Source organism: Pygocentrus nattereri, chromosome 3 (assembly GCF_015220715.1).
Source record: "Pygocentrus nattereri isolate fPygNat1 chromosome 3, fPygNat1.pri, whole genome shotgun sequence".
NCBI classification, from domain to species: domain Eukaryota; kingdom Metazoa; phylum Chordata; class Actinopteri; order Characiformes; family Serrasalmidae; genus Pygocentrus; species Pygocentrus nattereri.
The window spans coordinates 51,407,067-51,430,922 of NC_051213.1; the positions used below are offsets into that span (position 1 = coordinate 51,407,067).

Consider the following 23,856-nt stretch of genomic DNA (forward strand, 5'->3'; position numbering starts at 1 on the left):
CAACCACACACACCTACTTAGAACTTATACTCAAACATATGTTAAAACATATATGCACACGTATTTTTATATATCTGAAATAGATGTCAGATACGCTGCAGTAGATTCTGAAATGCAGTCCAAACTTTGCCATATTGACCAGATATATTTTAAAATGTTTGCGGAAATATTACACATAGAAATGTACCGTACAAAAACAAGTGCATGTAAATGGATGTTTATCAAATTCATTTGAAAACGTATGATTTTACTATGTAGAACCTTTTTGAAAAGGGTTCTATATAGCACTAAAAAGTTCTTCTAATGTTATGATCACCTTTAATTGTTCATGCTTCTCTATAAAACTCTTTTCTTTACTAAACTCTTGAAGAACCATCATTTTAAAGCGTCCATCCATCCATCCATCCATTTTCTAAGCTGCTTCTCCCTCAGGGTCGCGGGGGGGTGCTGGAGCCTATCCCAGCGGTCATCGGGCGGAAGGCAGGATACACCCTGGACAGGTCGCCAGTCCATCGCAGGGCAGACAGACAGACACACACACCTAGGGGCAAATTTGCATATCCAATTGGCCTGACTGCATGTCTTTGGACTGTGGGACCATGTTACTGATTACCCTGCATTAGCTGGTGCCCAATTCCTGATTACTGACCTTACAGAGGTGTTCTTCTGCAAAAGACCACCAGATAGGACCCCAAATGTCCTAACACACTTCATAGTATTTGCAAGCTAACTCTGCCATTTGGACTCATACCTGAGTGGAGGCAATGAAGGGTCAGTGCTTTAGGGGCTCACCTGAGAGCGTAGCTCATCCTGTCTGGGCGCATGGCTCTGAGGATAATCAATTTCTGCATGGGGCTCTTCTTCTTCCAGTCCAGAGGGAGGCGCTGTCTCTCTGGACACTCAGACTCCAGCAGCTTCCTCCAGCGCTTAGCTGAGCCCTCCACATCGTGGTCCAGCCCCCGGAACGCCTCCAGAACCGACAAGGCCTGAGGGTGGAGGTTTTGGTCAGACATGAACTGTTAGGACTACAATTAAAGGACAACGATTTCTCAAAACCCTCTTCATAATTAACTGGATAAGATTTAAATTAGAGTGGTTTGATATGAAATGCATCAGAGCTGCTCACAGTGGTGGTGATGGGAACCAGACGTCCCTCTAAAAGCTCCTCACAGTGGTGGTGATGGGAACCAGACGTCCCTCTAAAAGCTCCTACAGAAAGTTCCTACATGAACTGGTTCTGGATTCACTGCCTGATGACTGAGACGCTGTTTTATGAGAGTTTAGAGAACTTCAACTCCATTCATGGTGGAGGGAGACATGCAGGGCGCTGTGCGGCAAAATAGTCCCCAAAGAAAACTCATTATTCCAGACTTTCCACTATTTTCCATCATCAACATTCCAGATAAACTCAGAAGACTCGTGTAGGTTCTCTGGTGGTTCTGGATGGTAAATAAAGTGTCTATATCTGTGTTGTAGTCATGGCGACGCCTGGTTCCCATCACCACCACTGTAAAGACGTCTGAACCATTTTCTCAATGGCAGAATTACACAGACATTTTGGAAACATGGTGTAAAACATGTTCTCTCACAAAAAGCCATGAGATAAACAAATGAAGTCCTAGAACTGCAACACATTTTCAACATAGTTTATACCCACACAGCCAAACAGCGTGAGCAGAACTGACTGCAGGTCATAACCGGGCAGTTCTTACCCTGATGGCTCCCCAGGCCTGTGTAGACAGGAAGCTCACAGGACTTCCACTGGTGCCCTCTACAGGTAGACGCAACAGCAGATCCAGCTCCTCTGCTTCAATGGACCCATCCATCAGGAGAATCTACAGAGACCAGAGATTCACCTCCAGCTATATTCACGGAAGGAAGGGTACTGTTCAAATGAAGCTGAAGCCATATCGCCCCCTACGCTTCCTGTAGTGTATTACAGTCTGTCAGAGCGACTGTGTGGATCATATGAACATTATAGAGCTTTTTAAATGAAACAGTAGAAGCCGTATCGCCCCCTACGCTTCCTGTAGTGTATTACAGTCTGTCAGAGCGACTGTGTGGATCATATGAACATTATAGAGCTTTTTAAATGAAACAGTAGAAGCCGTATCGCCCCCTACGCTTCCTGTAGTGTATTACAGTCTGTCAGAGCGACTGTGTGGATCATATGAACATTATAGAGCTTTTTAAATGAAACAGTAGGAGCCGTATCGCCCCCTACGCTTCCTGTAGTGTATTACAGTCTGTCAGAGCGACTGTGTGGATCATATGAACGTTATAGAGCTTTTTAAATGAAACAGTAGAAGCCGTATCGCCCCCTACGCTTCCTGTAGTGTATTACAGTCTGTCAGAGCGACTGTGTGGATCATATGAACATTATAGAGCTTTTTAAATGAAACAGTAGAAGCCGTATCGCCCCCTACGCTTCCTGTAGTGTATTACAGTCTGTCAGAGCGACTGTGTGGATCATATGAACATTATAGAGCTTTTTAAATGAAACTGTAGAAGCCGTATCGCCCCCTACGCTTCCTGTAGTGTATTACAGTCTGTCAGAGCGACCGTGTGGATCATATGAACATTATAGAGCTTTTTAAATGAAACAGTAGAAGCCGTATCGCCCCCTACGCTTCCTGTAGTGTATTACACTCTGTCAGAGCGACTGTGTGGATCATATGAACATTATAGAGCTTTTTAAATGAAACAGTAGAAGCCGTATCGCCCCCTACGCTTCCTGTAGTGTATTACAGTCTGTCAGAGCGACTGTGTGGATCATATGAACATTATAGAGCTTTTTAAATGAAACAGTAGAAGCCGTATCGCCCCCTACGCTTCCTGTAGTGTATTACAGTCTGTCAGAGCGACTGTGTGGATCATATGAACATTACAGAGCTTTTTAAATGAAACAGTAGAAGCCGTATCGCCCCCTACGCTTCCTGTAGTGTATTACAGTCTGTCAGAGCGACTGGGTGGATCATATGAACATTATAGAGCTTTTTAAATGAAACAGTAGAAGCCGTATCGCCCCCTACGCTTCCTGTAGTGTATTACAGTCTGTCAGAGCGACCGTGTGGATCATATGAACATTATAGAGCTTTTTAAATGAAACAGTAGAAGCCGTATCGCCCCCTACGCTTCCTGTAGTGTATTACAGTCTGTCAGAGCGACTGTGTGGATCATATGAACATTATAGAGCTTTTTAAATGAAACAGTAGAAGCCGTATCGCCCCCTACGCTTCCTGTAGTGTATTACAGTCTGTCAGAGCGACTGTGTGGATCATATGAACATTATAGAGCTTTTTAAATGAAACAGTAGAAGCCGTATCGCCCCCTACGCTTCCTGTAGTGTATTACAGTCTGTCAGAGCGACTGTGTGGATCATATGAACATTATAGAGCTTTTTAAATGAAACAGTAGAAGCCGTATCGCCCCCTACGCTTCCTGTAGTGTATTACAGTCTGTCAGAGCGACTGTGTGGATCATATGAACATTATAGAGCTTTTTAAATGAAACAGTAGAAGCCGTATCGCCCCCTACGCTTCCTGTAGTGTATTACAGTCTGTCAGAGCGACTGTGTGGATCATATGAACATTATAGAGCTTTTTAAATGAAACAGTAGAAGCCGTATTGCCCCCTACGCTTCCTGTAGTGTATTACAGTCTGTCAGAGTGACTGTGTGGATCATATGAACATTATAGAGCTTTTTAAATGAAACAGTAGAAGCCGTATCGCCCCCTACGCTTCCTGTAGTGTATTACAGTCTGTCAGAGCGACTGTGTGGATCATATGAACATTATAGAGCTTTTTAAATGAAACATTAGAAGCCGTATCGCCCCCTACGCTTCCTGTAGTGTATTACAGTCTGTCAGAGCGACTGTGTGGATCATATGAACATTATGTAAAACACATTAAAAGAGATATTTGCTGATAAATATAAATATTCATTTAGAAATCACTTTAGTAAACAAATAAATCACAACTGAACACTTTTGTGTTTCAGGAAATGACATTTTTCCATAATGAAGCCTGTTGACTGATCACTGCAGGCCTGACTGTGCAGACTGCCAGCAGCAGGTGAAGCAGGTGTCATTCTCAGAGGGATCTGCATTGTGCCAGGCGGCCCTCCCTCCTGTCAGCGCTGACCAGCTGAAGGGGAGCTGTGAGAGGTAATCAATAAGAGTGGAGCGGCTCCTCTGACAGAGCCTAATGGAATTTAATGTAGGGGCAGAAAAGTGCAGTGATTGATGTCGATGACAGGGTGGTGGGGAGGGAGTATTGGGGGTGTGTGGGTGTTTTGGGGTGTTGTGGCTCATCCCACTCACCTGGAAGGCGGCGTGGGTCAGGAAGGTGAGCCGGTCCCTCTGAAAGAGCCCCCTGCTGGTGTACTGGAAGACTGAATAAGTGACCGCTTCAGTGAGGGAGTGGACACGTGCCGTCACGTCTTCGTGGAGAGGAGCACGGTTGATCGCTCTGTGGAACACGGCACTGAAAGACTGAGAGATGATGTAGATCAAGTTAAATCAAATCACTGACAGTTGCTGAATTACGTCATTTATACAGCTTTGGAATATTCACATTTTCCAGCAATGGACAGAAGGTCTATGACGCTATAGAAAATCATTTGAGGTTGATTTGGCATTTCTGACCCTGTTGTGCCACATAAGAACCAAGTACTGTCAGTATAGCATGGCAGCGTGTGCTAGTGTGTGCTGATGCCCTCCAAACAACCCATACAGGGAATGTACGGAAAACCTTTCTTAGATGCTGTTTTAGACATTTGGAATGAAAAGGACACTAGGAGATACTAAAAAAGACACTAGGAGATACTAAAAAGGACACTAGGAGATACTAAAAAAGACACTAGGAGATACTAAAAAAGACACTAGGAGATACTAAAAAAGACACTAGGAGATACTAAAAAGGACACTAGGAGATACTAAAAAAGACACTAGGAGATACTAAAAAAGACACTAGGAGATACTAAAAAGGACACTAGGAGATACTAAAAAGGACACTAGGAGATACTAAAAAAGATACTAGGAGATACTAAAAAAGACACTAGGAGATACTAAAAAGGACACTAGGAGATACTAAAAAAGACACTAGGAGATACTAAAAAGGACACTAGGAGATACTAAAAAGGACACTAGGAGATACTAAAAAAGATACTAGGAGATACTAAAAAAGACACTAGGAGATACTAAAAAAGACACTAGGAGATACTAAAAAGGACACTAGGAGATACTAAAAAAGACACTAGGAGATACTAAAAAAGATACTAGGAGATACTAAAAAAGACACTAGGAGATACTAAAAAGGACACTAGGAGATACTAAAAAGGACACTAGGAGATACTAAAAAAGACACTAGGAGATACTAAAAGGACACTAGGAGATACTAAAAAAGATACTAGGAGATACTAAAAAAGACACTAGGAGATACTAAAAAAGACACTAGGAGATACTAAAAAGGACACTAGGAGATACTAAAAAGGACACTAGGAGATACTAAAAAGGACACTAGGAGATACTAAAAAAGATACTAGGAGATACTAAAAAAGACACTAGGAGATACTAAAAAAGACACTAGGAGATACTAAAAAGGACACTAGGAGATACTAAAAAAGACACTAGGAGATACTAAAAAAGACACTAGGAGATACTAAAAAAGACACTAGGAGATACTAAAAAGGACACTAGGAGATACTAAAAAAGACACTAGGAGATACTAAAAAGGACACTAGGAGATACTAAAAAAGACACTAGGAGATACTAAAAAAGACACTAGGAGATACTAAAAAGGACACTAGGAGATACTAAAAAAGACACTAGGAGATACTAAAAAAGACACTAGGAGATACTAAAAAAGACACTAATATACCTAGAATACCCAAATTCAGTGAAATGCTGATTTAATGTTTTTTGTATTGATTTGTTTATTTGTATTTGCGAGCACCTTAACATGAGGACATGACATAGAACAGACGGTGCAGCTGGCTAACTGACTCTAGCTGGGCTACAGTAGGTAGTTTACCTGGAGTGAATACTGGTACATGGGGTTGATGCAGTGCAGGTCTTTAATGATGTAGTAGAGAAGAGCCGCTCTCTGTGCTACAGGGCGATAGAGCTCTCGGGCCGCGTCGATCTTCAGTTCAGTCTCTCTCGCCTCGGCAACCTGGAGAGACACACAGACACACAAGATTCCCGCTGTTAGTCTAACGCAGTGATGCTGAGATCCTGTTTGAACGGCAGATTATTAGCACACTGAGAAGAATTCTCTCATTCCTTCAGCTTCAAGCACCATTTCAGACGAACTGCAGTCACATTTCAGATATTTACATATCTATCATGGTCAATGTGTCGACAGCCTTGACCAACAGTGCTATCTGGGCACTGAGCGATGGGAGACTCTTAAGTGTGGTATCATCTTTTATGGGAAGTTGGTTTAGCTTAGGTGTTTGGAACTCAGCAGCCTCCAAAACATGCCCAAACACTGGTGCTAACTGCTGAACTAGGCAGACCTTTTAACAAGATATGAACACTGACGTCTTCAACAGGGAAACAGAAACTCATCTGTGCACGTGGGAAGGGAATAACCTTAATTAGCGTAACGCAGCAGTGAGCTGATGTGTTCTAGAGTGTTCTCCACCTTGCTGTGGATGACGGTGGCCGTGCTCTTGGTGTGTTCCAGCTGCTCCACTAAAGCTGCATCTCTCAGGAAGCTTCCCTCAGCGGCGGAGAGCCGGTTCAGCAGTTCCTCCTCCAACTGCTTCAGCTCGATCTGACACACGTTCTGCTGGACGCTCAGCTCCAACTGGACACAGGAACAAACACACAGCTACTGAAGAGCCTGAATACGGGTGGAGTGGTGGGTTTCATGTGTTTTTAACCTCGAGTCGGCTAAGCTTCTAACGAGAACCCCAAACATATTTCGCAGTTCACCTTCATTGATACCCTACGATAAAGGACATCTAATATCTGAACCCCAAAACTACAAACTGGATACCCGCCCAACAAATGAATATCCGAACAGTGGAATATTAGGGTCCAGCTCTACTGTCGAGGAAGACCCCTGAGTGACTCTAGCTGCAGTGTGCAGGGTGTGTCTGTATCTGACCTTCAGCCTCTCCAGGTCAGGCCTCTCGTGGGTGACCACCTGACCCAGGAGCTGCTCCTCCAGCCCGACTCGCGTCACTGAGAAGTTAATGAGGGTGGTCTGGGCCTGCAGCTCCGGGGGGAAGTGAGGGTTGGCCAGTTTAGTGTGCAGAAGGAGCCGGAAGCTGCTGTTATACTCACACTGCTTCCCGCCCAGTCTGATCGACCTGCAAGCAGATCAGGTATTAAACAGTTGGCAGGTCTGACCGCACAAACCACCTGGCTGAAATTCACCCTCCCACTGAGGAACTCAACACACTGACAGTGCCACATAAAGAAAGATTATTTACGTATATAGTATGTGATGATAATATTATTATTATTATTATTATTATTATTAACAACAACAATAATTTATTATTATTATTATTATTATATAAAAAGTAAAAACATTTTCCATTTTTTGCTGAAAGCGGCTATGATTTTATAATTTCATCTGTAATCATATTTAAACAGTATAATTTAAAAATAACAATTTCAGGCATTTAATTCTCGTATATTTGCTGTTCATATATTTCCTCATAGTTTTTCATCACACTTTATGTGATTAATAGTTATTTGATCAAAAATAACAAATTCCAGATTTTTTTCCTGAGGACTTTTGTGCGGTTAAAAGAGATGATTCTTCAACCACAGAAAGCTCTAATCTGTTGCAGGGTGGACAGGTGGTGTTTTTTGTGACATCACAAAAAAAGCTAGCATAATAAAAATGGGCTGGTGCAGCAAATTAGTTTACAAATAAAAACTGGACTTTCAAACACAAAAAATCTTTACATCAAGCTAGGGATGCATCGATATTGATATTGGTATCATACTCGAGTGCTGTGCCGTAGGCCGAGTGTAGCTGCTGCACTAATGAACAAACTCGGTGAAGGAGGTTCTGATCACTCAGAGAAGAGTCACTGACTCCGTCACAGTCGGACACAAAGCCGTCGCTCAGTTTAAACATTCCACCTCGACAGATTCCCACCAGGATACACAGAGATTATAGACTGTTCATAAACACACAATCACATCCGCTTCCCCAACACAGGTGGAGACCGGTAGGCCAATAAAACAGAGGAGAAAAAGTCAACACTTCCTACCAAAGTCCATCTATGTGACTTTACTCTGTTAGACTGAGTAGAATATCGAGGTATAAATGTTAATATGGTGATTTTTCTGTAAATCAGGCTGTAGAGAGACCGAACTGTCCTGCTGTGAACATCAGCGCCTGCTTTAGCCTCAGTGCTCAGTGCTATCAGCGCTGCTCAGCATGTTTGCTCGGTACTCGGTTATTCTGAGTGAATCAGCTTTATTGATAACAGTCTGTAGTCAGAGCGTCTGTAGAGGCTGGATTTCCCGTAGCAGGTCAGTGAGACGGAGCATTTCGTACAGTGTGAGTTTATAAATCATAGCTTTGTCTGAACACGATGGTCTATTCAAACATGCAGTGAGTCACCAAAGAACAAGATCTCTAACATCACACAGCATCTGTCTGGCTTTAGAGGACATTCAGCTACAGCCAACCAGCCAATCAAACAACTGGAAGCGTGAGCTCCTCGCATGTGATTCCTGCTGTCGCTGTGCTGCTGCTGAAAGAGACAAACTACTTCCAGCTGTACAGAAGAGCTTTTCTGATGGGGAACAAAACTCGCTCTTCTCCACTGCAGCGCTGCTCGATCAGAGATCACTAGCACAGCAATGAACGAATTAACCTGTACTTAAACTCAGAGACCCTCATTTACAAGGTAGCCGAGCCAAAACAGAGAGCAGGGACTGAGAAGTTAAACAGTAGCAACATAACACATGCAGAGAAAGTATTAATTATAGTAGTGAATAAAAATGAAAACAAATAGGTCATTAAAATTACAATATAGAAACTTAAGATTAAATAAAGATAAATAAAAATACAATTAATGAATTAAATGAAGAAATAAAAGATTTTAAAGAATAGCTTGGCAATATAATTATAATAAAATAAATGAGAACAGAATAATTAAAATGAAACAATAACTAAAAACATACCACAAATCACTTGTATGTAACGCAATGTAGCAGAGCGAGCTAATGCACTTCATTAAAACCAGGTGCTTTACACTCATTTACACTAACAGATAGGAGTAGGTGCTCAGCCTGGGACCGGACTCGGTATCAGCAGGTGCTAAAATACACACACAGTACTCCGTCTGAAAATCCTGGTGTCCGATACTCCAAATGTCCTCATTTTTAAAGGACAATTTAGAACATTTTCTTTGGTATTGGCCCTTTAATGCAGCGTAATGACTGGAATGCAGTCCTTAATAAAGAGGGTCTCAGGTTTGGCCCTTTAAACGCTCCCGTACCTGCGCCTGCTGACCCTTGGCATGTTTAATCTGACTCTGGCCTTATTCCTGCGGGTGACCCACACCGCTCTCTAACCGTGATCAATCCGGCCCGGCCGTGGTGGCCGTGATGAATCTGGTGCGGCTCGGCGGCTGAAGTTCATTAATAATTGGAATGTTGCGGAGTGTGAAGTAATGAATACTAATTATTCCTTTCATGTCTGACGGAGGAGCCCGAGCCGATCCATCAGCTGGGACTTTAATTTGGTGGAGTAATGGTTCTATCAATAGTACATTAATTCCGTCTTGTAGAGATATAGAGCTGAATGGGGCCCGGGCTCCAGTGGAGGAGCCCCGGCGTTCGGCCCGGCGCCGCCGGCTGACAGTAATTAGGGAAAAATTAAAAGCCGGCAGGTCCAGCCGGCCAGGCCTGATTTAATTGAAATGCAGATTGGGATAAATATTGGCTGCTGAGGAAGATGATCCTCCAGATTTTATTCAAGGCCGTTTGCCTGCGGACAGCATCGGTCCGATTAGACCGCCAACGCCGCTAACGGACACACATCTGAGCACAGACAGGGAGGCTGTGAGCTGAGCTGGTGCTCTAGATTAAATTTAGTCCTGGATTATTTACTATTCGTCAAGGAGAGTCAACATTAACCCTTAGAGGACCAGAGCTGCTGCCACGCTGCTACACTGGAAATCCCATAATTACATATTCAAAACAGTTACATCATAACAGATTTACACTGGGCCTTCATGCTGCGTCCACAGGTTTCAATTATTATTATTATATGTAAAAGAATATAAAGAGTATTAGCCACTTAAGCACATTATTTAAACCTTTTATCTTGGCATTACACATGTTTTTTTGCTTATAAAATGTATCATTAGAATAAACACAAATTAGCATAAATACAATAAAAATGTCACTATCATTTGAGCTACTTTAAATTTCACTAATGTTATTATTATTATTATTATTATATCAAATATCTAAATATTTGTAGAAATATCTAAAATCTTATTTAATAATTATCATTACTTTTCTATTATTCTTTTACTATTATTATTATTATTATTATTATATCAAATATCTAAATATTTGTAGAAATATCTAAAAAATCTAAAATCTTATTTAATAACTACCGTTACTTTTCTATTATTTTTTTATTATTTATTATTATTATTATTATTATTATTAGTGCCTTTCAAAGTGTATAAAGAATTATAATGAATATCAGTCATATGTAAATGTTTGCACTATTTATTTCCTGAGTTTAACACATTGGACAATAATAAAACATAAAATATAGAATGCAATAACTTCATATTCTATGTGCCAAAAACGTTAAACTGGTCAACTAAACATGAAGTGTGTATTAAGTGTGCAGCAGTGAGTCTCTGTAGAGGACGTGTGACTTATTTACGCTCAGAAAACCAAAACACAGGGATTTTAACCAGGGGCGCCCAAACTTTAGCACAGAAGCGTTTCTGTCACTCCTAAAAAAAAACAAAACAAAACTATATTTCTCAATTCAATTTCAATTAAAGTCATAATAAAATGTCATCTTCAAACACAAACATTAACCCCGCATGTAAACAGTCACTCCAGCAGCTTTTATCACGAGAAAATCACTAAAGTCCCGTCTTTTCTGTCTCAGAGCGACGCAGAGAAGCACAGCTGCGTTTGTTCAGCAGAGCCCATCACTAACGATCTTCTCAGCCTAAACCCTCAGCCTAAACCCTCAGCCTCAGCCTAAACCCTCAGCCTCAGCCTAAACCCTCAGTCCACTGTCCCTCCAGTGTGTAGACACACTGATCAGTCAGTCCAGAGCAGCTGCTCCACATTCAGCTCACACAAAGAATCTGAGCAAACAAACGCGCATCCATCAGCCGCCGATCGATCGCGATCAGTACCGCCGCCCGGCACCATTCAGCTCACGCAGCTCTGATTCATCTACAATTTAAACAGCGAGCGATCATATCGTACTAACTCACAGCTGACCGTCCGCCGGGGCTCAACGCCTCTCAACGGCTCTGACGGGAAGAGCAGCGCTGGACGCGCTTCTGACGGGAAGCGCAGCCTCAGACTGAACTAGAGTCAACAGTAAAGAAGCGCCTAAAAACGGAGATAAAACGCTTTTTACTCCTTCACTGTTTCAGTCTTTACGTTCTCTCAGTGTCAACAGTAAAGAAGCGCCTAAAAAACGGAGATAAAACGCTTTTTACTCCTTCACTGTTTCAGTCTTTACGTTCTCTCAGCGTCAACATTAAAGAAGCGCCTAAAAAACGGAGATAAAACGCTTTTTACTCCTTCACTGTTTCAGTCTTTACGTTCTCTCAGCGTCAACATTAAAGAAGCGCCTAAAAACCGGAGATAAAACGCTTTTTACTCCTTCACTGTTTCAGTCTTTACGTTCTCTCAGCGTTAACAGTAAAGAAGCGCCTAAAAACCGGAGATAAAACGCTTTTTACTCCTTCACTGTTTCAGTCTTTACGTTCTCTCAGAGTCAACAGTAAAGAAGCGCCTAAAACCGGAGATAAAACGCTTTTTACTCCTTCACTGTTTCAGTCTTTACGTTCTCTCAGCGTCAACAGTAAAGAAGCGCCTAAAAAACGGAGATAAAACGCTTTTTACTCCTTCACTGTTTCAGTCTTTACGTTCTCTCAGCGTCAACAGTAAAGAAGCGCCTAAAAAACGGAGATAAAACGCTTTTTACTCCTTCACTGTTTCAGTCTTTACGTTCTCTCAGCGTCAACAGTAAAGAAGCGCCTAAAAAACCGGAGATAAAACGCTTTTTACTCCTTCACTGTTTCAGTCTTTACGTTCTCTCAGCGTCAACAGTAAAGAAGCGCCTAAAAAAACGGAGATAAAACGCTTTTTACTCCTTCACTGTTTCAGTCTTTACGTTCTCTCAGCGTCAACAGTAAAGAAGCGCCTAAAAACGGAGATAAAACGCTTTTTACTCCTTCACTGTTTCAGTCTTTACGTTCTCTCAGCGTCAACAGTAAAGAAGTGCCTAAAAACCGGAGATAAAACGCTTTTTACTCCTTCACTGTTTCAGTCTTTACGTTCTCTCAGCGTTAACAGTAAAGAAGTGCCTAAAAACGGAGATAAAACGCTTTTTACTCCTTCACTGTTTCAGTCTTTACGTTCTCTCAGCGTTAACAGTAAAGAAGCGCCTAAAAACGGAGATAAAACGCTTTTTACTCCTTCACTGTTTCAGTCTTTACGTTCTCTCAGCGTCAACAGTAAAGAAGCGCCTAAAAACCGGAGATAAAACACTTTTTACTCCTTCACTGTTTCAGTCTTTACGTTCTCTCAGCGTCAACATTAAAGAAGCGCCTAAAAACCGGAGATAAAACACTTTTTACTCCTTCACTGTTTCAGTCTTTACGTTCTCTCAGCGTCAACAGTAAAGAAGCGCCTAAAAACCGGAGATAAAACGCTTTTTACTCCTTCACTGTTTCAGTCTTTACGTTCTCTCAGCGTCAACAGTAAAGAAGCGCCTAAAAACGGAGATAAAACGCTTTTTACTCCTTCACTGTTTCAGTCTTTACGTTCTCTCAGCGTCAACAGTAAAGAAGCGCCCAAAAACCGGAGATAAAACGCTTTTTACTCCTTCACTGTTTCAGTCTTTACGTTCTCTCAGCGTCAACAGTAAAGAAGCGCCTAAAAAACGGAGATAAAACACTTTTTACTCCTTCACTGTTTCAGTCTTTACGTTCTCTCAGCGTCAACAGTAAGGAAGCGCCTAAAAAACGGAGATAAAACACTTTTTACTCCTTCACTGTTTCAGTCTTTACGTTCTCTCAGCGTCAACAGTAAAGAAGCGCCTAAAAACCGGAGATAAAACGCTTTTTACTCCTTCACTGTTTCAGTCTTTACGTTCTCTCAGCGTCAACAGTAAAGAAGCGCCTAAAAACCGGAGATAAAACGCTTTTTACTCCTTCACTGTTTCAGTCTTTACGTTCTCTCAGCGTTAACAGTAAAGAGGCACCTAAAAAACGAGATAAAACGCTTTTTACTCCTTCACTGTTTCAGTCTTTACGTTCTCTCAGCGTCAACAGTAAAGAAGCGCCTAAAAAACGGAGATAAAACGCTTTTTACTCCTTCACTGTTTCAGTCTTTACGTTCTCTCAGCGTCAACAGTAAAGAAGCGCCTAAAAAACGGAGATAAAACGCTTTTTACTCCTTCACTGTTTCAGTCTTTACGTTCTCTCAGCGTCAACAGTAAAGAAGCGCCTAAAAAACCGGAGATAAAACGCTTTTTACTCCTTCACTGTTTCAGTCTTTACGTTCTCTCAGCGTCAACAGTAAAGAAGCGCCTAAAAAACGGAGATAAAACGCTTTTTACTCCTTCACTGTTTCAGTCTTTACGTTCTCTCAGCGTCAACAGTAAAGAAGCGCCTAAAAACGGAGATAAAACGCTTTTTACTCCTTCACTGTTTCAGTCTTTACGTTCTCTCAGCGTCAACAGTAAAGAAGTGCCTAAAAACCGGAGATAAAACGCTTTTTACTCCTTCACTGTTTCAGTCTTTACGTTCTCTCAGCGTTAACAGTAAAGAAGTGCCTAAAAACGGAGATAAAACGCTTTTTACTCCTTCACTGTTTCAGTCTTTACGTTCTCTCAGCGTTAACAGTAAAGAAGCGCCTAAAAACGGAGATAAAACGCTTTTTACTCCTTCACTGTTTCAGTCTTTACGTTCTCTCAGCGTCAACAGTAAAGAAGCGCCTAAAAACCGGAGATAAAACACTTTTTACTCCTTCACTGTTTCAGTCTTTACGTTCTCTCAGCGTCAACATTAAAGAAGCGCCTAAAAACCGGAGATAAAACACTTTTTACTCCTTCACTGTTTCAGTCTTTACGTTCTCTCAGCGTCAACAGTAAAGAAGCGCCTAAAAACCGGAGATAAAACGCTTTTTACTCCTTCACTGTTTCAGTCTTTACGTTCTCTCAGCGTCAACAGTAAAGAAGCGCCTAAAAACGGAGATAAAACGCTTTTTACTCCTTCACTGTTTCAGTCTTTACATTCTCTCAGCGTCAACAGTAAAGAAGCGCCTAAAAACCGGAGATAAAACGCTTTTTACTCCTTCACTGTTTCAGTCTTTACGTTCTCTCAGCGTCAACAGTAAAGAAGCGCCTAAAAACCGGAGATAAAACGCTTTTTACTCCTTCACTGTTTCAGTCTTTACGTTCTCTCAGCGTCAACATTAAAGAAGCGCCTAAAAACCGGAGATAAAACGCTTTTTACTCCTTCACTGTTTCAGTCTTTACGTTCTCTCAGCGTCAACAGTAAAGAAGCGCCTAAAAACCGGAGATAAAACGCTTTTTACTCCTTCACTGTTTCAGTCTTTACGTTCTCTCAGCGTCAACAGTAAAGAAGCGCCTAAAAACCGGAGATAAAACGCTTTTTACTCCTTCACTGTTTCAGTCTTTACGTTCTCTCAGTGTCAACAGTAAAGAAGCGCCTAAAAACGGAGATAAAACGCTTTTTACTCCTTCACTGTTTCAGTCTTTACGTTCTCTCAGAGTCAACAGTAAAGAAGTGCCTAAAAACCGGAGATAAAACGCTTTTTACTCCTTCACTGTTTCAGTCTTTACATTCTCTCAGCGTCAACAGTAAAGAAGCACCTAAAAACCGGAGATAAAACGCTTTTTACTCCTTCACTGTTTCAGTCTTTACGTTCTCTCAGCGTCAACAGTAAAGAAGCGCCTAAAAACGGAGATAAAACGCTTTTTACTCCTTCACTGTTTCAGTCTTTACGTTCTCTCAGTGTCAACAGTAAAGAAGTGCCTAAAAACGGAGATAAAACGCTTTTTACTCCTTCACTGTTTTTTAATCTTTTAAAGTGAAGGAGAACGATTAAATTCTTAAATAAAAAAATGTTTAAATAAAAAAAATGCTGTTTCACGTTTTCATGTTCCGACCAAAACAGAGTTTTAGCCAGTGGGCGGGGCCTTATTGCAGCCACACCCCTGCACTGTAGAGCAGGAAGTGAGGCTGCATCGCTGTCCCTCATGGCCACGTGGTGAGCAGGTAGACCTGTTTGGAGGTGAACGTGTCCCGGAGTCTGAACGTCAGTGAGGAACATTAAGAGGCGTCAGAGTTTCATCTTTTCAGTGTTTCAGTGTAAAATATGAGGATTTCTGTGTGAACAGCTGTTCAGAGCTGAGCTTCTGGTCATGAACTGTGGAGTTTCTGAGCTCAGAATGACCTGAAACGGTCACTGAAACAGTCACCACGGACACATTCGGCCCAGTTTGGTCCAGTTAGGATTGATCGGGGGTATCCGGTCATTAGTTTTAATACAATAATCATAATTAGGGTTTAGCAGGTTTTAGTCTGAAGTCAATTTTAAAGGACACATTCATAAATGGACAAATGGCTTGATTTAACAAGATTTTAATCCCATCAGGTTACGTTTCTGAATGGGAGATAAAAGGGAATTAGTCTTATTTTCAAAATTCTCCTTTTTTAAAATTCACCCATAACTCAGTGTGTGAGGAGTAATCAGAGAGACTCAGAGCCGGTTTGGTGTGAAGCGGTTCAGACGTCTTTACAGTGGTGGTGATGGGAACCAGGCGTCGCCATGACTACAACACAGATATAGACACTTTATTCACCATCCAGAACCACCAGAGAACCTACACGAGTCTTCTGAGCTTATATGGAATGCTGATGATGGAAAATAGTGGAAAATCTGGAATACTGAGTTTTCTTTGGGGACTATTTTGCCGCACAGCGCCCTGCATGTCTCCCTCCACCATGAATGGAGTTGAAGTTCTCTAAACTCTCATAAAACAGCGTCTCAGTCATCAGGCAGTGAATTCAGAACCAGTTCATGTAGGAACTTTCTGTAGGAGCTTTTAGAGGGACGTCTGGTTCCCATCACCACCACTGTGACTCGGTACATTCCTCTAGAACCCAAACGGCTCTGAACGGCTCTGTTCACAGCTGAATCGTTAATTAGCCCTAAATAGATATTTAGCTGAAAGTTAATTCCACTAAACATGAAGCACAAATAAACTGATTAATTGCTGCAGTCCTTGCCTTCCTCTGTTGGTTGTGTTTCTGGTCAGTAGAGGCTGCAGGACTGGATCAACTCTCTCCTCCACGTTCTCAATCAGCACAGCTTCACCACTGACCAGCGCCTCCTCAATCACATCCACACACCTGGAACACAAGGCCAATGCATAACCAACACGGTACAACAGTTCGTCCAGACTACACAGCTGTACAGGCCCTTTACAAAAGAGAGGGAAGAACTGGGTAGAACCGGCGCTGGGTAGAACACGTTCTGCTAAGAACACGTTCTTACTGACCTCAGAGACACAGGCAGTCATATCCAGCCACCACAGAAGGGTGAGTCACTTAATCTTTGTCCCAGCTGCTGAGACTGAAATGTGAGGATGTGTTCAGAGCTGTTCAAGAACCTTCTAATGCCACCCAGCGTCTCAACACAAGAACCGAAGTCTGCTCTTCTCTGTTCTCTCTAAAGCTCTAAAGTGAGAGGAGTAAAGCAGGACAGGAGCTGAATCAACACAACAGAACCCCCAAAGAGAACCTTAACGTGGAGGACTGAAGTGGAACAGGAAAAAAGTTGATTACTCACTAAAATGCGCTTGAGCAAAGTATTAGAAGTATTAACATGTGAAAGGACTGAGATTCATTCAAACTGTACTGAATATATGAAATGCAGTGAATGCAGAAGCTGTTATCTGTGATGACGGAACACATTTTCACTAGTCCTGTACGTCTCTGCTGACCACACGCTGACCACACGGTTAACCGCACTTCATGGATTTATACGTTTATAAGCTGTGTTGGCTCATATATTAGCTACAGCTCCTTCCATTTAACAACAACAACAACAACACATCATAAAACTTCTATGGCACCTTTAAGAAGCTAATGTAGAAAATGCTGGTTGCCAAAATGAAGAAGGTTGGATAGAGGAGGGGTCAGCAGATCGGCTGATAGGGATGAAAGATTCTCTTATAAAAGACGAGTCAAGGTTAAAGACATTAATTGTACCACGGACAACTGAAGACCCAACTGCACGCTGAAATGGTGAAATGGCACTTTAGATTGACGGAAAATGTGTTGTATGTGGTTCTATACAGAACCAAAATGGGTTCTGCTATTGTTATGATGAGCAATAGAGGAACATATTGGTTCTGTATAGAACACCAAACCACTCTGAGTCACGGTGTTTACATCCTGAGAACTGGTGGAGTTCCCCTTTAAGTGGTGATTAATGAAGCCCCTCCTGCTCACCCGTTCTGTCTGTGCTGCAGGACTCGCAGTCCAGGTCCATACAGGTTACGGAGCCACTTGCTGGCCTGTTGCTGGGGGTCCACCAGCAGGGGGCAGCGCTGGCTGCGGGTCAGGATGGCAGCGTTCTCCATAGACAGCCTATCCGCCGGCAGGCCCTGGTTGTGCCAGGCTGCCACGCTGGCCTGGTCAGCCAACAGCAGGACAGGGTCCAGGCCTTCTGTCAGCGGGACGGGGGGCTGGAGGTGTGAGGAGAAACACAGTGAAGCTATTCACATCAGTGATTTCCACTGTCAGCCCCCGCCACTCGCACCCCGCCACACGGGGGCGGAGACTAAACCCTAAAACGCTGAAAAAAGCCGAGCTGTGATTTTATACCAGTGACTGACCCGTTATTCATTGAAACGGCTGGAGAAACGTGGAAAGTTCAGATCCCGAAATTCCACATTTGTGTTTGTCTTGTTTTTGTTCTTTTTTCTCACTGAATCAATAAAAGTGCTCAAACCTGTCGACTCAGACTGCAGATCTAATGTGAAGGTAGTTCCTGGTGTAAATATATAGTTAATATATGTAATATAAATATGTAATTAATATAGTATAACGAGGCGACTGTGCTGTAAACTCACGTGAATGATTTCCGACTGGTTATTCACTGAAAAGGGTGGAGAGACCGCGGGAAGCGCAGACGCAGGAGCTGAGATATGTAGTTATGATTCTGAATTTGCTGTAACGTCATGCTTACAGGCTCGGTTTTTACTTTTTTCACATTAAAACAATAGAAAGATGTTCAAACCTGTCAGTTCAGAGTGCAAATCTACTGGAAAGGTAGTTAAATATGTAATTAATAGTACAGCAAGACGATGACAGCTGTAGGCTGAGCGTTCACTCTGCGCTGCCACCTGTCACAGCACTGACTACCACAACACTGGCAGAGTCACTGCTGTCACTCCAGCATAGGCATGACTGACACCCACAGCTGTGGATCGTCAGGAAGAGGCGGAGACGTACGCTCAGCTGTCCGAGGAAGGGCTTCCACGAGAGCTCCAGGAGCTGCCGGCGGTAGTGCTGTGAGAAATATCCGGCGTAAGAGACGAACGCTGCGGCCAGCAGGACGTCCCCAACCAGGGTCTTCTGCTGGGCCTTCAGCTCCAGCTCGGCTTCAGACCAGCGCACGTTCTCACACTGCGCACACAGAGAGAACAGGAACCTCACACACTCACCACGCTGCTCACAGAACATCAGTGACCAGAGGAGAACCACCACCACAACACGTTTCATTAGGAACTAAACCCTGTATGAGGTGAACGTGAAGCTCCAGATGTTCCGCTCTAACAGTGCAGGTGTTAGTGTGAGAACATCACACCAACACTGCTCTTTAGAACGTTTATAGAGCTTTACAGCTCTGTACACAGTAAAAAAGCAGTTCTGGTTACTTTTAGTTTCCTGAAGGCTTTCTGGTATCCATAGAGATCAGGTGGAGCCTGTGAAAACTCCGCCCACATCGCTACTCTGGCAATAAATTACAGCAAAAGCCCTCCACGGCAACACTAGTCCTAACTAAAAATAACGAAAGCACCGAGCCACGAGAGGCTGAGCGTTACGGTGATTTTATCACAGGTCAGGGGTGTAATCAGTGCAGTGAACCCCCCGACCAGCTGCCGTTACTGATGTAAAAAAGCTCAATAAGAACTAAATTGTGTTAAACTGTACGTAGTGAACACATCTAGGGGGAACATTAGCTACCAAAAGCTGAACTGAACAAGTGAGTTTTCAGCCTAGTCTTAAAGATTGAGACTGTGTCTGAGTCCCGAACAGCTTCTGGAAGATCATTCCAGAGTTTGGGGGTTTTCACTGTGTACAGTGCTGTAAAGCTGTAAAAGGATCATAAGAGCGGTGCTGGTGAGATGTTCTCTCAGCCTGCACTGTTAGGGTGGAACAGCTGGAGCTTCTCGTTCACCTCATTCGGTCACATATTTCTGATTACTCACATTAGACGTCTGTTACAGTGAGTTCAGAGAGTTGTCCAAGAAATGATGGTCTGTGATAACTGACTGTCCCTACAGACACAGCAGACAGAGACCAGGCGGAAATATTAATATTATATTTAACGTTAATGACGTTCAGGTGTAATGAAATGCTCCTCCGTCACAAAACTTGCTGTAAACATCTAAAGGCCAACGGTGAATCCAGACAGCTTCACAGCACCAGCTGTCAGTGTGGAGGAGGGTGTGGCGCGTCGGCTGATTGCGCTCCCTCCCCGCTGATCACACACACTGGAGGACCACGAGAGAATAAAGTATACAGCCACAATTCACCCAAACTGGCTTTGAAAGTTTAGTTACATCCTCGCTGCGCATCAATTTACTCCTCGTTTAGGACTTCAATAATATCGCCAAGACGCTCCCGCGGTGATAAATCTCGCCCGGCGTCGCCTTCGCGGGGTCGAGCATCCAGAACATGTCGCATAATAAATTCTCAGACAGTTAAAAATCACTATAATTTTAGCCTAATGTATTATGGATTGCTTGGAATATCACTCAGTCCTGGGTGAAGTGTTTTTAATTTCCAACAGCTGTTGAGGCTTTGCAGTAAGTTAATGATTAAATATAGACGGGCTGATTTATTAGTCTAAACACTATCGCTTCCAGGTCAATGGCATAAAGACAAATCATTTATCTTGATATGTTTAAAAGCCAAGCTGTCCGGTTCGAGGCCCATTCATTTCCCTGAAGAGGAAAGTCGAACGTTTTGAATAAAAAAAAAGAAATACTGCGTTCATTTTATTTCACATTAATGGAGGTAAAGATTTTGGATAATCCTGGGGATAAATGTGTGGGCATGCTGAGGGAAAGAAATCCGAGCAGTTCTTACCTTTTTCACCCTGAAATACGATTAACAAGCATCTTTCAATGGGTTAATTAGAAATGGATTCAAATTGATTAAACATGAACTGCACTAAAATGTTAAGTGGGAGTTTCACTGATTTATCATGATACGATGGTAGAGAGAGATTCAGGGAGATTCAGAGAGATTCAGGGAGATTCAGAGAGATTCAGAGAGATTCAGGGAGATTCAGGGAGATTCAGAGAGATTCAGGGAGATTCAGAGAGATTCAGGGAGATTCAGGGAGATTCAGGGAGATTCAGAGAGATTCAGGGAGATTCAGAGAGATTCAGGGAGATTCAGGGAGATTCAGGGAGATTCAGAGAGATTCAGAGAGATTCAGGGAGATTCAGAGAGATTCAGAGAGATTCAGAGAGATTCAGGGAGATTCAGAGAGATTCAGAGAGATTCAGAGAGATTCAGGGAGATCCAGAGAGATTCAGGGAGATTCAGAGAGATTCAGGGAGATTCAGAGAGATTCAGAGAGATTCAGGGAGATTCAGGGAGATTCAGGGAGATTCAGAGAGATTCAGGGAGATTCAGGGAGATTCAGAGAGATTCAGGGAGATTCAGGGAGATTCAGAGAGATTCAGGGAGATTCAGAGAGATTCAGGGAGATTCAGAGAGATTCAGGGAGATCCAGAGAGATTCAGGGAGATTCAGGGAGATTCAGGGAGATTCAGAGAGACTCAGGGAGATTCAGGGAGATTCAGGGAGATTCAGAGAGATTCAGAGAGATTCAGGGAGATTCAGAGAGATTCAGGGAGATTCAGGGAGATTCAGAGAGATTCAGGGAGATTGAGAGAGATTCAGGGAGATTCAGGGAGATTCAGAGAGATTCAGGGAGATTCAGAGAGATTCAGGGAGATTCAGGGAGATTCAGAGAGATTCAGAGAGATTCAGAGAGATTCAGGGAGATTCAGAGAGATTCAGAGAGATTCAGGGAGATTCAGGGAGATTGAGAGACATTGAGAGAGATTCTGAACGGTTTGGTGTGAAACGGTTCAGACGGCTTTACAGCGGTGGTGATGGGAACCAGGCGTCGCCATGACTACAACACAGATATAGACACTTTATTTACCATCCAGAACCACCAGAGAACCTGCACAGGTTTTCTGAGCTTATATGGAATGTTGGTGATGGAAAACAGTGGAAAATCTGGAATAATGAGTTTTCTCTGGGGACTATTTTGCCGCACAGCGCCCTGCATGTCTCCCTCCACCATGAATGGAGTTGAAGTTCTCTAAACTCTCATAAAACAGCGTCTCAGTCATCAGGCAGTGAATTCAGAACCAGTTCATGTAGGAACTTTCTGTAGGAGCTTTTAGAGGGACGTCTGGTTCCCATCACCACCACTGTGAGGAGCTTTTAGAGGGACGTCTGGTTCCCATCACCACCACTGTGAGGAGCTCTGACTCAGTCAGTTTATCTAGAACCGAGCGTTTCACACCAAACCGCTTTTGAAAAATGGGTGGAATTCCACTTTCAAAGATTTTCAGAATATTAAATAGAATGTTTTTGAAACTATTTGCACTGCTCTGTAAGCATTTACTCTACATCGCTCTCTCTTGCTCTCTCTCTCACTCTCTCTCTCGCTCGCTCGCACTCTCTCTCTGTCTCTCTCTCTCGCTCTCTCTCGCTCGCTCTCTCGCTCGCTCTCTCTCTCGCTCTCTCTCTCGCTCTCTCTCTCGCTCTCTCTCGCTCTCGCTCTCGCTCTCTCTCGCTCTCTCTCGCTCTCGCTCTCTCGCTCGCTCTCTCTCTGTCTCTCTCTCTCACTCTCGCTCGCTCGCTCTCTCTCGCTCTCTCTCGCTCTCTCGCTCTCTCTCTGTCGCTCTCTCTCGCTCTCTCTCGCTCTCTCTCGCTCTCTCTCGCTCTCTCGCTCTCTCTCTCTCTGTCTCTCGCTCTCTCGCTCTCTCGTTCTCTCTCTGTCTCTCTCTCTCGCTCTCTCTCTCTCTGTCTCTCGCTCTCTCGTTCTCTCTCTGTCTCTCTCTCTCGCTCTCTCTCGCTCTCTCTCGCTCTCTCTCCTCACCTCCATCTGGGCAGTGATCTCTGACCGCTTGGCCAGTCCCTTCCTTCCTAACTCAGCACCTCTGCTGTCAGCCAAACCTATAGGCCATAACCGTATCCCTCTTAGCATGTAGCGTAGCCGCAGGGTGAGGAACCGCGCCGTCCAAAACCTTTTATTTTTTCATTTTAAATGTGAACGAGCGCGAGAGCCCATCGCTGAGCTGGAACCAGCAGAACCAGAGTGTTCCAGCATTACAGTCATTCGTTTATTCATCAGTCATGGATGCAGAGCTCTTCAAGGGTTCTTTACTAAAGAAAACGGTTCTATATAGAACCATGAACACTCAAAGAACCATTTGCATGATTAAAGGATTCCTTGTATCATGAAAGTGTTCCGTGCTGTAGACAGTTCTATAAAGGGGTTCTTCTATTGTTACAAGCTTGACACCTTAACAATAGTAGAACCCTTTAAAAGAGGTTCTAGAAAGAACCATATAGAGCACTTTCCGCAGCAATCTGAAGAGCTATTCAATATTCAATGCAAAGCGTTCTTTGAGCGTTCAAGGTTCCACTTAGAACCATTTTCTTTACTAAGAACCTTTGAAGCACCTTCTTTAAGAGTGAGGAACAAATTGTGTATTTTATAAAGGAGGGCAGCTGGAGCTCGCTCTCACTAACTGAAGGGGGACACCACCAAATAGCATGAAATTCTGAATATTTCAAAGATTCTACATTTCAGTGGAACTGTTGCGCTGAGGACGCCACTGATCATGAACGAGAAATGAAGGTAAGACCGATGCGATTCTCATTAGTGCTCTCAGACTTTTGGACCCACTGCAGGTTTTTCCATCCAGACCAGTGATGCAGGTCTTTCCTGCCCTCCAAATTCCAGCCAGTACCTGCAGGCCTCCCACCAGCCGATTGGCCAGCTCTATGGTCGTCCTGGTGCGGGTCACCTCCTCCTGGCAGCGCAGCTTCTCGGCCGCCGCTCGCTCAAACTGAGCCGTGAGGTTCTGCAGGTGTCCGTCCAGATCCTGAGCGAAAAACACATTTTAATGACAGGATTAAAAATCTTCCACTTGAATGAATGAAAAGCGTATCGGCATGTTAAAGAACCCAAAGCCCAAATCTCTGTTTATCACGTTTGGCCACATTGTTCATTTTGACGTGGTCATTTTCCAGACTCTCCTTCCTGTAGAGAATTAAACACACTGCTTCTCTCGCTG

The 23,856-nt window shown here is 43.2% G+C and overlaps 1 protein-coding gene across 2 annotated transcripts in view; it reads right to left on the bottom strand.

The window, feature by feature from the left end:
* The window catches only part of LOC108413261 (dynein heavy chain 11, axonemal), a 119,650-nt gene that overhangs the window by 14,782 nt on the left and 81,012 nt on the right, over positions 1 to 23,856 (bottom strand). For both annotated transcript variants that reach the window (XM_037536462.1, XM_037536464.1), the window contains 10 exons: positions 23,530 to 23,664; positions 18,749 to 18,922; positions 17,744 to 17,979; positions 16,517 to 16,639; positions 7,117 to 7,321; positions 6,649 to 6,813; positions 6,034 to 6,174; positions 4,323 to 4,493; positions 1,713 to 1,835; positions 793 to 986 (listed from right to left, as the gene is read on the bottom strand). In XM_037536462.1, the coding sequence (XP_037392359.1) occupies positions 793 to 986; positions 1,713 to 1,835; positions 4,323 to 4,493; positions 6,034 to 6,174; positions 6,649 to 6,813; positions 7,117 to 7,321; positions 16,517 to 16,639; positions 17,744 to 17,979; positions 18,749 to 18,922; positions 23,530 to 23,664 (1,667 nt within the window). The remainder of the gene's footprint in view (positions 1 to 792; positions 987 to 1,712; positions 1,836 to 4,322; positions 4,494 to 6,033; positions 6,175 to 6,648; positions 6,814 to 7,116; positions 7,322 to 16,516; positions 16,640 to 17,743; positions 17,980 to 18,748; positions 18,923 to 23,529; positions 23,665 to 23,856) is intronic.